Source organism: Dromiciops gliroides, chromosome 1, assembly GCF_019393635.1.
Source record: "Dromiciops gliroides isolate mDroGli1 chromosome 1, mDroGli1.pri, whole genome shotgun sequence".
Lineage (NCBI taxonomy): Eukaryota > Metazoa > Chordata > Mammalia > Microbiotheria > Microbiotheriidae > Dromiciops > Dromiciops gliroides.
In genome coordinates, this window is record NC_057861.1 from 388,116,479 (window position 1) to 388,132,479 (window position 16,001).

The following is a 16,001-nucleotide window of genomic DNA, read 5'->3' on the forward strand; positions in this document are numbered from 1 at the left end:
TGGTCTCTCACCCAGAGCTTCCATTTATTTTCCAGTTCTTTCCTCTGTTTTTCATTTCATCTATAGCATTATTTTAAACTTTAGAAACAACTCTCATATCATCTATTCTGAGACTTTTAACTGATCTTTTGGACAAGTTATGTTTGGGTAGATTTCACATGCTAGGCCCTGATACCTAGCCTGGGCTGGGGATGAATCCAAACTTCTCTGTATCTCTGCACTGCAAAGCCTTTCCTCAGAGCTCTTTTGCTCTGAATCCAGGTTCCTAGCTTCTCTGGGAGACTTCTTTACTGCTGACTTGGGCCCAGGGCTGAGTCCATGATCAGCTTTGGGATTGCCCACCCTATTAGTTCAGCTTGGAGCTTTGGGCTACCCCTTTGTTGGATGAACACAGATCTGACTGGAAACACAACCTGAAATACAACCTAAAAAATGTCCTACTGCTGGGGTGGGGTACAGGAATGGGAAGAGGCAGGGATGGGGAAGAATTCATCTTGTCATCTTCATATGTAAATAATAAGTAACGATATTTGTATGTAAACACTAACTATGCTTTTGTAGTGCTTTAAAGTGTACAGAGCCCTTTGTGAGGTGGGTAGCACAAATATTGGCCCTGTTTTACAGATAGGGAAATAAGCTCAGAGAAATAAATAATTTTGTTATGGTAGCATAGGTAGTAAGAGTCAGAGCCAGGATTTAAACTCAAGTCTTTTTTCCATTATACTGTCTCTTCTTTTTGTTATCATTATTTGGAACCATTATAATGAATATTTTTAGAAAAGTTTATGACTTGAAAGCAAAAGGCATTAATTTAAATTTGTAAAAAACAAGCTACCTGACAATTTAATCTCATCTTTCAAACCAAACCACCCTTTATAAAAAGTATTATGTGAAACCTAAAAGATTTCCCTCTTTTCCCATCTAGGATGACTGCAGAGTGGTTTTGGCAAAACAAGAGATTACCAGGTTACTTGAAACGTTACAGAAACAGCAACAGCAATTTACCGAACTTGCAGACCATATCCAACTGGATGCTAGTATTCCTGTCACTTTTACAAAGGTATATTTTTCTTTCTTTTATTCATTTATTCTTATTTATTTGTTTTTTTTAATTTTCAAAGGTATATTTTTCAACATGTATCTCATATTTAGACATCTCTACTTATAATCATGTTTACATGTACATTTGTGTCTGTTAAGGCTGTGTGACCTTGGGCACAGCAGTTAACAACTTCAGTGGGCCTTGGGCTAAATTTTAAAAGAACAATAAATAGCAAATTCATGAGCTCATATTTATTAGTTCTGTTCTTTAGGATTTGGATAGCTTAAATAAGAACTTATTCTTTAAATTGAGTTGTTATTGAGTGTATTGACCCTATTTCTACCATCACTTTTTCTTTAGTAGAAATAGTTTCTAACCAGAATTGCTTGTTGAAAAAAATGAAATGAAATCTTAGAATAGTTATAAATTCATATACTTTTTCTTCTAGTGATGAACTTCAGTGAAAGTAGAGATATTTGTTGCCAAGTCTTTTATCCTTTGCTTTAGAAGATAATTGCTGTTTAAAATCAGAATCCTTTCTGGTGGTTGCTTTCTTTTTTTTTAAATTCAGACTACAAAGTGTTTGTATGACTTTTAATTAAATAATTAAAGTACAGATGCCTTTAACATTTTTTTTTTTTTGGTGAGGCAATTGGGGTTAAGTGACTTGCCCAGGGTCACACAGCTAGTAAGTGTCAAGTGTCTGGGGCCGGATTTGAACTCCTGAATCCAGGGCCGGTGCTCTATCTACTGCACCACCTAGCTGCCGTAACATTTATTTCAGTCAAATAATAAAGCACTTATGAAGTGCATACTATGTGGCAGTTACTGTGTTACAGTGAGATACAAAGAAGGACAAAATGCCTACTTCCAGAGAGTTTATATTTTAACTACTAATATATACTTGAGAGGTTGTTGATAAAGCTATGGTAGTTAATTCCATTTTTTTTAAAGTGAATTTTTATTGATACCTTCTGTTATATCATCATAGTTATCCCAAGTATTCCTTGTCCCCCTCCCAGAGAGCCATCCCATATAACAAATATTGTTTTTAGAGAGGAAAAAAAATCATCATGAGTGATTAATTAGTGCAGTGAAAAAAGACCAAAAATGTGCAATTTATACACCAGTAGTCCCCTCACCTCCACACAGGTAGGTTGAGAGTATCTTTTCATTTTCCTTTATTTGAGTTATGCTTAATCTTTCTAATTTTGTTGCATTTACTTTTTTTTTTTTTTTGCATTTACTTTTGACATTTTGGTATGTAACTATTTTCATTTACTTTGTTGTAGTTACTGTGTATAATGTTTTCTTGACTCTGCTTACTTTGGTCTTTGTCTTTTTATAAAGATGTGTGTTCAAAACACAATTTCTTATAGCAGAATATTATTCCATCACATTCATGCAACACAATTTGTTCTAGTCATTTCCCAATAAATGGGCATCTATTTTGTTTCCAATTCTTAGCTCTCACAAAAAATGCTGCCATAAATATTTTGGAGTATTTGAAGAATTTCTTCTTATTGATGGCTTCTTGGGGCATAAACCCAGTGATGGATTCTTTGATTCAAAGGGTTTGGACAATTTAATTACTTTATTTGCGTAATTCTGAATTGCTTTCTAAAATGGTCATACTATTTTGTAGCTCCACACTAAAACCAGTGATGTTTTAGTGTGCCTGTCCTTCCACATCCTTTCCAAGACCGACTACAAGCCATAATTAGCATGATGAGTTGTTTTTTTTATCATTGTAGACACATTTTATTTAGACAACTGAAAACAATTAAATCTTAAGAAGCAGTCTGCAGTGAAAGAGAAATCAAACCAGGTACTTTATCATGTAGTCCCTTCTTTACAACTAAAGTAAATGTCTTTCTGTTTTCAGGAAAAAAAAGTCAGTAAACTAGGCCATTTTTTTCCACTCCATAATAAAGTAAAATGGCTACAAGAAATCTAATTGAAATAGGAGAAATTGGATGTTGGCTTGCACATATTCATTCAAAAAGTCTGATGGATAGTGGACTAAATAGTTCTGCCTGCCATTTTTTTATATTCTATTTTCAGTTAGAGACACCACCAAGATAGTTCCAACAATGGAGATGTCACATTCCCCATCATTTACTGTCCATTATTCCCCCTCCCTCTCTCTCTCTCTCTCTCTCTTTTTAGTATGCCTTTTTTTTTTTAGTTTTCAACATTCATTTTTGTAAAATAATGAGTTCCAAATTTTTCTCCTTCCCTCCCTTCCTTTCCCCTTCTCAAAAGCTAGCAAGCAGTCTGATATAGGTTATACATTACAATCATGTTAAACATATTTCTTACATTAGTCATGTTTTGAAAGAAGAATCAGAACAAAAGGGAAAAAAAACCCCTCAAGAATGAAAAAACAACAACAGCCGCAACAAAAACAACAAAAGTAAAAATAGTATGCTTCACTCTGCATTCAGATTCCATAGTTCTTTTTCTAATGTGGAGAGCATTTTCCATCATGAGTCTTTTGGAGTTGTCTTGGAACATTGTATTGCTGAGAAGAGCTAAGAATATCAGAGTTGATCATCACACAATATTGTTGATACTGTGTACAATGTTCTCTTGGTTCTGTTTACTTCACTCAGCATTAATTCATGTAAGTCTTACCAGGTTTTCTGAAATCTGCCTGCTCATCGTTTCTCACAGCACAGTAGTATTCCATTATATTCATGTACCACATCTTGTTCAGCCATTTCCCAGTTGATGAGCTTTCCCTCAATTTCCAATTCTTTGCCACCATGAAAAGAGCAGCTATAAATATTTTTGTACATGTGTGTCCTTTTTCTTTTTTTATGATCTCTGGGATACAGACCTAGTAGTGGTATTCCTGGGTCAAAGGGTATACACAGTATATGTATAGTCTTTTGGGCATGGTTCCAAATTGGTTTTCAGAATGGCTGGATCATTTCACAACTCCATCAGCAGTGCATTAGTGTTCCAATTTTCCACTTTTTTCTCCATTTATCATTTTCCTTTTCTGTCATATTAGCCAATCTGATAGGTGTGTGAGGTGGTACTTCAGAGTAGTTTTAATTTGCATTTCTCTAATCAGTAGTGATTGAGAACATTTTTTCATATGGCTGAAAACTGCCTGTTCATATCCTTTGACCATTTCTCAATTGGGGAATGACTTGTATTCTTTTATATTTGTTTCAGTTGTCTGTATATTTTAGAAATGAGGCCTTTATCAGAAACTGTCTGTAAAATGTTTTCTGCTTTCCTTCTAATCTTGTTTTGGTTTTGTTTGTATAAAACCTTTTTATTTTAATGTAATTAAAATGATTCATTTTGCATCATAATGTTCTCTTCTTTGGTCATAAATTCTTCCCCTCTCTATAGATCTGACAAGTAAACTAGTCCTTCCTTTTCTAATTTGCCTATGGTATTAGCCTTTATGTCTAGATCATGTACCCATTTTGACTTGACTTTGGTGTATGGTGTAAGATGTTGGTCTATTCCTAGTTTTTGCCATACTATTTTCCAGTTTTCCTAGCAGTTTTTGTCAAATAGTGCGTTCATATCCTGGAGGCTAGCCTTTGGGTTTATCAGACAGGAGATTGTTATATTCATTTATTACTGCGTTTTGTGTACCTAAGCTATTCCACTGATCCACCACCCTATTCCTTAGCCGATACAAAATAGTTTTGATGGTAGCTGCTTTATAATATCATTTTAGATTTGGTACAGTTATATTGCCCATTATTCTTTCTTCCTTTTTTTTTTTTTTTTTTTGGCGGGGCAATGGGGTTAGTTAAGTGACTTGCCCAGGGTCACACAGCTAGTATGTGTCAAGTGTCTGAGGCCGGATTTGAACTCAGGTCCTCCTGAATCCAGGGCTGGTACTTTATCCACTGCGCCACCTAGCTGCCCCCTGCCCATTCTTCTTTTTTTTTTTTTTCCAGCAACAAACATTTATTTTATTTTCCAGTTACATGTAAGGGTAGTTTTCAACATGTATTTTCATAAAATTTCGAGTTCCACATTTTTCTCCCTCCCTCTCTCCCTTTCCTTCCCCCTCTACAAGATCACAACCAGGTTATATATGTATAATCCACAAGTGTTCTTTTTATCAGTTCTTTCTATAGGGGTGCATAGTAAGCTTCCTCATTAGTTTCTTGGGATTGTCTTGGATCATTGCACTGCTGAGAGTCGTTAAGTCATTCACAATCATTCATTGAACAATACTGCTGTCACTATGCACAATGTCCTCCCAGCTCTGCTCACTTCACTGTACATTGATGTTCATTAGTCCACCCAATTGAGTGTGTACATTATTCGCTCTTGGAGCCAATTCTGATGAGTGTTAGGCTCTTTTGCTGCCCAGATTAAATAGATTAGTCCACCCAGTTGGGTGTGTCTGTTAGTCCCTCCTTGAGGCAGCTCTGATGAGTTTAAGATCTTTGAGCCTTTTCTGATGAGAGTAAAATTCATTTACTGCCCTGCTCCTCTCCCATTTCTTCCCCCACTTCATAAACCTTTTCCTGTTTCTTTCATGTAGAATTTCACCTCTGCCCTTCCCCCTCCCCCAGTGAATTCTCTTCACCCCTCAATTTAACCCTAAAGATGTCATCACCTAGCTAAGTGACACAGTGGACAAAGCATCACCCCTGGACCCAGGGGGATCCCAGCCAAAACCCGGCCTCAGACACAAGACAGTCACCCACTGTATGACCCCAGCCATGTCCCCCAGCTCCAATTTTTTTATGGTTCTCTAGGGTCTTGTATTTGAAAGTCAAATTTGCCATTCATTTCAGGTCTTTTCATCACAACTATCTGAAAATCCTCTTTTTCATTAAAGTCCCATTTTTTCCGCTGAAAGATTATGCTGAGTTTTGCTGGGTAGGTGATTCTTGGTTGTAATCCCATTTCCTTTGCCCTCTGGAATATTATATTCCATGCCCTCCGGTCCTTTAATGTAGAAGCTGCTAGATCCTGTGCTATCTTGACTGGGGCTCCACAGTACTTGAATTCTTTCTTTTTGGCAGCTTGCAATATTTTCTCCTTGACCTGAGAGCTCTGGAATTTGGCTATAATATTCCCAGGAGTTTTCCTTTTGGGATCTCTTTCAGGAGGTGATCGGTGGATTCTTTCCATTTCTATTTTGCCTTCTGCTTCTAGAATATCAGGGCAATTTTCCCTGACGATTTCTTGGAAGATGATTTCTAAGCTCTTTCCTTGATCATGGTTTTCAGGTAGACCAATAATTTTCAAATTATCTCTTCTGGACTCTACTCTCCTGGACCTATTTTCCAGGTCGGCAGTTTTTCCCAGAAGATATTTCCCATTGCCCTCTATTTTTTTATTCATTTGGGTTTGCTTTATTGTGTCTTGGTTTCTCATAAAGTCACTGGCTTCCATTTGTTCAATCCTCATTCTTAGGCAATTATTTTCATCAGAGAGCTTTTGTACCTCCTTTTCCATTTGGCCAATTTGACTTTTCAAGCTGTTGACTTTTTTCTCATGTCTTTCCTGCATCACCCTCATTTCTCTTTCAATTTTTTTCCTCCACCTCTCTAACTTTATCTTCAAAGTCCTTTTTGAGCACCTCTGTGGCCTGAGATCAATTCATATTTTTCTTGGAAGCTTTAGATATATGGGCCCTGATGTTGACATCTTCCCCTGAGGGTGCCCCTTGTTCTTCCTTGTTACTGAAGAAACTGTCTATGGTCCTCCCCTTTTTCTGTCTGATCATCTTGCCTTTCTTTTACTTGACTTTTAGCTCCTTAAAGTGGGGCACTGTTTCCAGGCTGCAGTATCCCAAGCTTGAGAAGTCCCAGGTGGTATGAATTAAGGAGAATCAGGTTCTCCCCTTGCCCGGCCTGTTCCCTGGTCCTTAGATGACCCCAGACCAACTTGCTAATCAACCAGCTTTATATGTTGTGATTGTTAGCTCCTACGATCCTGTGCCCCTCCCCCACCTGGGCCACTTCTACTTGAGCCTACCTCCTGGTTCTCAGTAGGGGTGTAAAATCCAAGTTCTGCCTTAGCACCAGCATAGACCCCTGTAGTCTCCCCCCTGCCCAGGGCTCAGCCCTCTCACCAACTGTGAGCTTAGTTCCAGATGACACTGGTGCTTCAGATGATTCAGAGGCTCTGGGGGTCTGCCTCTCTGGTGAGGCCTTTCTGGGACTGGATCTGTGTCAGGGTGACTGTGAGGTTGGGCTCAACTCCTGTATTAGCATAGCAGCTCCTTCCCTTTGACCTTCCAAGCCATTCTTGGTTAGAAGATGATTTCAGTACATTCTTCTGTGAGTTTTGCTGCTCCGGGCATTTTCCTGTGGCGTTATTTGGATGTTTTTTGGAGTGATCGTGTCATGAGTTCGGGAGCTCACTGCCTTTCCTCCACCATTTTGGCTGCACCCCAGAAGTACTCTCTGCCCATTCTTCTTTTTTTTTTTTTTTTTTTAAGTGAGGCAATTGGGGTTAAGTGACTTGCCCAGGGTCACACAGCTAGTAAGTGTGTGTTAAATGTCTGAGGCCAGATTTGAACTCAGGTACTCTGGACTCCAGGGCCAGTGCTCTATCCACTGCGCCACCTAGCTGCCCCCCATTATTCTTGATAAGCATTGTTGCATAGGTTAGAGAGCCAGCCTTGAGCCAGTAAGGTGTCCTGTCTCTTTTATACTGAGTGATCTTGGGCAAGTCATTTATAAATCCTTAACGCCACAAAAAACACTTCAAGACTTAAGTTGCAGAACTGTTCATCTACACTCAACCCCCAAAAGTAGTTTCTTCTCCAGGACTTCTCTGCATCAAAGAAATGACAGATCCAGACCCTCCCCTGTACTGCCCCCCCCTCAAAATGTATTCTTGACTTCACATGTGACTGAAGATGTATATGCTATAGAAAATAATTTGTGTCTCTTCTCTTATTTTCATGATCTTTAAATCTGCACATAGATTTTTTTAGACATGAGAAAGCAATTTCCGATGAAATGAGATAGCTTATTTTTATCTCCTTTGTCCTCTTGATTGTCCATTTTGCATAAAAATACTTTCTGAGCTTTGTAATCATTTGGCTTCTTTTTAAACTGTCTTGAGTATTGATTTCTCAAGGTTTCAAAGGACTCTAACTCCTCCTGACTCCCTGTTATTTGTTACATTTGGCTTCCTGCTTTGTTAAATGCATGAAAACTGCCAAGCCTAAGACTATTTCACCAATTTTTTTCATTCTAAATAGAATAAAAAAGTGAACTTAGCATGTAAAATAGAGCAGCAACAGAATGAGTCATTTACTGTGGTTTTGTTCTTATGTACTTCATTATAATATTAATTTTTAGAAATTGAAATTTAAATGTAACATTATCTGAGACATTTTGCCTTTTTTCCTTTCTTTTAAAATCTGTGTCATTCATTCTTTTTCATTCAAAACAAATGATCATTTGATGCTCTGAATTGCTGCTTCTTTTTTTTTGTGGGGCAGTGAGGGTTAAGTGACTTGCCCAAGGTCACACAGCTAGTAAGTGTCAAGTGTCTGAGGCCGGATTTGAACTCAGGTTCTCCTGAATCCAGGGCCGGTGCTTTATCCACTGCACCACCTAGCTGCCGCCCTGAATTGCTTCTGATAAATTTTATACTACCTAACTACCACAGTTTTTTGCTATTTTCAAATAATATGGTTAATTAAAAGAGCAGAATTTTATAGGCAAGTTTGAGAGCCCATGTTTTAATGTATATTTCACTTGGCTCTTGACTAGTCTTTTTTTAATTGAGTCAAATTAAAAATTTGAGATAATGAAATGCAAATAATAGATAAGGCCATAGACTTTTAGATTTGCCATTTTAAGTTGTCATTTAATCCCTTGTATCATTTCCTTGTGAGTGTCATGAGTATCCATCTTCAAATTATTGAATAGATTCCTAAACTAATGATGATTATGTTCCTTATAAGTATAAGGATTATTATAAATATTGATTGAATGCCTTCATTTAAAAAAATACAAAATTATATTTCTCTTAAATTATAGGATAATAGAGTCCACATTGGACCTAAAATGGAGATCCGGGTTGTCACTCTAGGATTGGATGGTGCTGGAAAAACTACCATTTTATTTAAATTAAAACAAGATGAATTCATGCAGCCGATCCCAACAATTGGTAAGTGTGAGTGCGTTCTTATCCAATAGGTATTTTACAGACAGATCTACAAAAGGAATTGCTTATGTTTCAAAAAACTGTGTTTAAGTGAATTGTTTGGCATTCAGAATACATTTTCCCATTAGGATACTAGAAGCTGATTTCATATTATTTTTGTGGCCAAGCATGGGCACATCTTATCTTCTACAGAAGGAAAAATAAAGCACACTTATCCAAATTTCTCATATTGGTCAGAGTAGAGGTTCTCTTGTCTTTGAGGTTCCATCCTTGAGAACCTTGGGAAGTGATGGCTGATGGAGGAGAGGGGACAGGGATCCTGGTGATAGAGGTAGGGGAGGACTGAGGGTAGACTGTGATGATTCTCAGAATGGGGAGGGAATGTATCACATATCACATGACCGCAGCTCTTGCCTCCATGGAGAATCCATTTTTAGGGGGAAGTGAATCCTGCCTTTCATATGTTGTTGTGTGGTTTTTTTTCTTAAGTCACCTGGCGTGTGAGTGCTGTATACAAATACCAGTTTTTCTTTCAACAGGTTTTAATGTGGAAACTGTAGAATATAAGAACCTAAAATTTACTATTTGGGATGTAGGAGGTAAACACAAGTTAAGGCCATTATGGAAGCATTATTACCTCAATACACAAGGTAAGTAGGAATAACCACAATCTTCATTATTTTACCTGTATTTTGGGATTTCCTTTAGCTGACTATATGCAGAAATTAGCTCTTTTTGCAAATGCTCCAGTCCATGTTCAAATTGCTACATCAAATTATCATAATGGCAGAAAATTTTAAGGAATTTGTGAAATAAAATTTTAAAATACTCCTAAAACTTAAATGGCAAGTTTACAAAACGCTTTATAAAACACTGATTGTGGACATAATTATTAGTTTTATTTGCATGAAAGTATTTGAATACAGTGTTATGTAAGATTGGTTCACATTTTTTAACTTATTTTAAAAATTCATTGAATATTAATTTTATTGATTCCTTTTTAAGCTCTGAGTCGAGTCTTTTTTTACCTGGGCAGTTTGTAGATGAGTGTATGTTTGTGCATGCACATGTGTTTGTTAAAAATATAAATTTATGGGGCAGCTAGATGGCGCAGTGGATAGAGCACCGGCCCTGGATTCAGGAGTACCTGAGTTCAAATCTGGCCTCAGACACTTAACACTTACTAGCTGTATGACCCTGGGCAAGTCACTTAACTCCAATTGCCTCACTAAAAAATAAAATAAAATAAAATAAAAATATATAAATTTATCTGTGATGTGAGCAACAAAGAACAATAAACATGGTCACTAGGTTGGATCCTATATTTACATGTGAATAAAAATACTTGTTACCTTAAGGAAGATCAGGCTATGCATTTAAATTTGCTTTATAACTAACTGTATTGGGTGAATCATAGAATCCCTGAGCCAGACTAGATGATTGGGTGGGTCCAGTCTCCTCTTTTCATAGATGACACAACAGGCCTCACTATAATGAATTCATAGGAACCTTATCACATGACTGGTTAATGGTAGAACCACTTCTAGAACTTCTTCCTCTTCATCCAATAATCTTTCCACTGGATTCTGATAGAAACTTTATGAATGAATTTGAAACATGAAGTTAAAGAATTTTATTACCAAATGAAAAACATCATTAAAGACGTAATTCAGACAAATAGAAATGATTATGGTCTCTCTCTGAATGAGACTTTCAATCTCCTTTGTGAGATCACCATCCCTGTCCTTCCCACTGTGAGTAAGGGTACCTAGGATGTTCCCTGGGCCTTCTTTTCTTGTTTCTCTACAGTCTGTCTTGGTGACACCATGAGCTCCTGTGGTTTGTTATCTTTGTCATCAAGGCACCTAGGTAGTGCAGTAGATAGAACAGTGTGGACTTGGAATTTGGAAGACCTGTAGAATTTTTAATCCTGCCTTAGATACTGATTTAGTCGTGTGATCTTGGGCAAGTCACTTACCCTCTCCTCCTTCCCTTCTCTCCCCCTCCCCCTGCCAGCCTTAGCTTGCTCATCTGCAAAATGGAAATAATAACCTGTCCCCCATGGTAGTTGTGTGAGGATCAAATGAGATAACACATAAATCACTTTGCAGGCTGTAAAGCATTATATAAATGCTAGCTACTTTTATTATTGTTTTTTGGGGTTTTTTTGTGGGGCAATGGGGGTTAAGTGACTTGCCCAGGGTCACAGAGCTAGTAAGTGTCAAGTGTTTGAGGCCGGGTTTGAACTCAGGTCCTCCTGAATCCAGGGCCGGTGCTTCATCCACTGTGCCACCTAGCTGCCCCTATTATTGTTCTTGTTATTATTACTATTATTTTCTTTGCAGATAGACTACATATTTATGTCCTCATCTATACCCTTGTATCTGTAGCCATCTCTTAGGTTCCTATATCAGCATCTCAAATGTAGTACGTCCAAAATAAAAATCATGAGCTTTTCCTTCACCCTAATTTCCCTGCTTCTGTGGAGGATACCACCATTCTTCCATTTGCAATCACTTCACACCATGAATCACTCACCAAGTCTTGCCTATTCTGTCCTGTATCCATCCTTTTCTTTCTATTTCCAGCACAACCATCTTAGTTCAGGCCCTACTTGCCCCTCCCCTAGACTCTTGGCAATAACCTAATTCATCTCCCTGCACCCACCCCCTGTCTTGTACAGGCCTCCTCCACATAGTTTTCAAGTTAATGCTTCTAAAGCACAGATCTGACCTTGTTAGTTCTCCCTTTCAGGAAGCTTTCTTCAATTGCCTTTACCATCACACACAGTCTTTTCTACTGAGCGTTTAAAAATCCTCCAGCCTATCTTTTAAGGGTAATTATACATTACTAACCTTCATGTGTCCTACCTTCCAGCTAAACTATCCATCTTGATTTTCCTCATGTACAATATTTATTCCATCCCCTTTAAGCTTTGCATAAATTGTCTCTAGAATTCTTTTTTTTTTTCCGTCGTCTGTGCCTTTTGAAATCCCTAGATTTCCTTCAAGGCTTAGCTCAAGTGCCACCTCCCACAAAAGGCCTCTTTTGATAACTTTAATTCTTTTTTTTTTTTTGGTGGGGGGGGGGCCTGTGCTTTATCCACTGTGCTACCTAGCTGCCCCCAATAACTTTAATTCTTAATCTTATCATTCTACCCCACCTCCATCTGAAATTACTTTGTATGTATTTTCTATACAAAGTATATACCAAACACATACAAAGTGATTTCAGTGAAGTGGGGTGTATGCACAGCTAGCAACTGGGGGATCAGAAAATGTACTTCATATACATGTTGTATTCCCCCAGTTCCTTCCCTTTATCAAGCTACCCCAAGACTTGAGCTGCCCAGATCTGGTTTGGTTAGGTTCATTCTCACCAGGAGATTCTTTTTCCAACATTTTGCCTAAGCTACCCATCTGGATCATTTAGGCAGCAGGAGGAATGCCACCTTGGCTTCCTCTCCCTTTGATTGCCTTCTGTGGCCCGGGGTTTAGAATATCCAGGCTGCTTGATTGTCATATCACTTCAGAAAGATGGGAGTCACCAATTCTGGTCCTTTAACTAAGTTGGAGGATCACTAGAATTTACTACTTGCCTTGCCACTGCAACATCTTCCAGGCTTTACCATCTACCCTACCTTATCTCCTCTTGACTCTGCACAATTAGCTGACCTATGATGCAACTTGAGGATCCCTGGGTATTGCCATGTACCCAATGTAACGATTGGAATGACGCCACCTGCTGGATACTTACTGTAGAAGAGTTCTTGGCGGGAGGAAGTGACGCAGACTAGTGAGAGGAGGGAAGAGACTGGCGCTCAGTCTCGCTCTCTTTCCTCTGGACTCTGGCGGAGAGCGGAGCTAGAAATGTGCTCTCCCTTTAATAGATAGGAATCTAGGCCTTTCTTTCTCTTTACCAAATTCTTATTCTCCTTAATAAATGCTTAAAAGCCTAACTCTTGCTAAAGCTTATAATTTATTGGCGACCACTCATTAAATAGTTTAGACAGTTTAGCTAGAATTTTAGCCCTTAACACCAACCACTCCTCCCTTAGGACTTCTGGGCTTTGCTCTCTGTCTTATTGCTGAACTTTCTTTTATATACTGTCCCCTTAATTAAAGTATAAGCTTCTTGAGAGCAGGGACTTTTTAAATTTTTCTGTTTTTATTCCCAGCACTTTAACTCAGTGCTTAGACACATTAAGTGCTTAATAAATGTTTTATTCATGCATGCATGCATGCATTTATAGGAACCATCTTGTTTTTGTCTTTATATCCCCTGTTCCTGGCACATAGTAGGCAGTTAATAAATGTCTGAAGAATGTATTATAGCTTAATGTATAAAGGATCCTAAGTAGTAAATTTAATGACTTCCTAATTAGTGTTGTATTTATATTTCCCATTTAGAGTTTTTACCATGGTGTTACAGAATCTTTTCTTGTTTTCATTAGCATTTTCAGTACTTGACTCTTCTTTGTCCTTGGTCTGTGACAGTTTTAATACTCATTTTGCTCTCTCAGCTCCTTAGTTTACTCAGACTTATAACTCAGATTTCTGCTATATACTGCTATCACTCACAAAGGTGAGTATACTCTAGTTATTACATAAAACCACCATTTTCTATTTTTAAAAATTTATTTATTTCTTTAGAATTTTCCCTGTTATATACAAAAGAAACCCAAATTTTTTCACATTGATATTTTGGTTTTGTTTTTTTTTGTGGGGCAAAGAGGGTTAAGTGACTTGCCCAGGGTCACTCAGCTATTAAGTGTCAGGTGTCTGAGGCTGGATTTGAACTCAGGTAATCCTGAATCCAGGGCTAGTGCTTTATCCACTTCACCACCTAGCTGCCCCCCACATTGATTTTTTAAAACTTCATGTTCCAGACTCTCCTCCCTCTCTGCCCACCCCTCCCTCAGAAATCAAGGAATTCAATATAAGTTATACATGTGCAGTTATACAAAATATGTCCACATTAGGTTGTGAAAGAAAACAGACAAAATAACTTTTTTTTTTTTTGCAGGCAGTGGGGGTTAAGTGACTTGCCCAGGGTCACACAGCTAGTAAGTGTCAAGTGTCTGAGGCTGGATTTGAACTCAGGTACTCCTGAATTCAGGGCCGGTGCTTTAACCACTGCGCCATCTAGCTGCCCTAGACAAAATAACTTTAGAAAGAGGAACTAACAAATAAAATTATACTTCATTCTGTATTCAGATACCATCAGTTCTTCCTCTGCTAATGGTTTGCATTTTTTCATACATCCTTCTGATAGCATCCTGCTCATAATTTCTTTCACAGTTACTGTAGCTAACTGTATTAGCCTCCATCCTATTCCCTCCTCTTGATATTTACTCTATTTTCTATCTTCCTTCACCCTATCCCTCTTTAAAAGTGTTTTGCTTTTTATTGCCCCCTCCCCAATCTGCCCTCCCTTCCTTCATCTCTTCCCCCTTATTCCCTTCCCCACCCACTTTCCCTTAGGGCAAAATATATTACTATACCCACTTGAATGTCTATGTTATTCCCTCTTTGAGCCAAATCTGATGACAGTAAGGTTAACTCATTCCCCCTCTCCTTCCCCTTCTTCCCCTCCACTCCATAAGCTTTTTCTTGTTTCTTTTATGTGAGATACTTTACCACCTTCCACCTCTCCCTTTGCCTTTCTTCCAGTGCATTCCTCTTACCGCTTAACTTTATTTTGAAGATGTCATCATGGGTCAGCTAGGTGACACAGTGGACAAAGCACCAGCCCTGGACCCAGGAGGCCCCGAGCCCAAATCTGGCCCTAGACACAAGCCACCCCAACCTGCCTGACCCACAAGAAACAAGGACATACAAAAAATTAATGCTTTACACATATCATCCCTTCATATTCAATTCACACCTGTGCCCTCTAAGTATATTCCTTTCAGCTGCCCAAATACTGAGAAAGTTCTTTTGAGTTAGAAGTATTATCTTACCATGTAGGAATGTAAACAGTTTAACCTTTTAACGTCCCTCATGATTTCTTTTTCCTGTTTACCTTTTTATGCTTCTCTAAGGTCCTGTATTTCAAAGTCAAATTTTCTATTCAGTTCAGGTCTTTTCATCATGAAGGCCTGAAAGTCCTCTTTTTCACTGAAGTGCCATTTTCCTCCCTGAAAGATTATATATACTCAGTTTTGCTTGGTAGGTGATTCTTGGTTGTAATCCCAGTTCCTTTGCCCTTTGGAATATCATATTCCATGCCCTCTGATCCTTTAATGTAAAAGCTGCTAGATCTTGTGTTATCCTGACTGTAGCTCCACAGTATTCGAATTCCATTTTTTCTAACTGCTTACAATATTTTCTCCTTGACTTGGGAGCTCTGGAATTTGGCTATAATATTCCTGGAAATTTTCCTTTTGAGATTTCTTTCTGAAGGTGATCAGTGGATTCTTTCAGTTTCTATTTTACCTTCTGCTTCTAGAATATCAGGGCAATTTCCCCTGACATTTTCTTGGAAGATGATAACTAAGGTCTTTTTTTGATCATGGTTTTCAGGTAGTCCAAGGATTTTCAAATTATTTCTCCTGGATCTATTTTCCAGGTCAGCTGTTTTTCCAAGGAGATATTTCATATTGCCCTCTATTTTTAAAAATTCATTTAGGGGCAGCTAGGTGGCACAGTGGATAGAGCACCAGCCCTGGAGTTCAAATCCGGCCTCAGACACTTAACACTTACTAGCTGTGTGACCCTGGGCAAGTCACTTAACCCCAATTGCTTCACTTAAAAAAAAAATTCATTTAGATTTGCTTTATTGTGTCTTGATTTTGCATAAAGCCATTAGCTTCTAGTTGCTCTATCCTAATTCT

At 38.1% G+C, this 16,001-nt stretch overlaps 1 protein-coding gene across 2 annotated transcripts in view; it reads left to right on the top strand.

Annotated features, from left to right (window-relative positions):
• The window catches only part of TRIM23 (tripartite motif containing 23), a 62,788-nt gene that overhangs the window by 32,254 nt on the left and 14,533 nt on the right, over nt 1–16,001 (top strand). For both annotated transcript variants that reach the window (XM_043979389.1, XM_043979390.1), the window contains 3 exons: nt 926–1,060; nt 9,040–9,169; nt 9,706–9,816. In XM_043979389.1, coding sequence (XP_043835324.1) covers nt 926–1,060; nt 9,040–9,169; nt 9,706–9,816 — 376 coding nt within the window. The remainder of the gene's footprint in view (nt 1–925; nt 1,061–9,039; nt 9,170–9,705; nt 9,817–16,001) is intronic.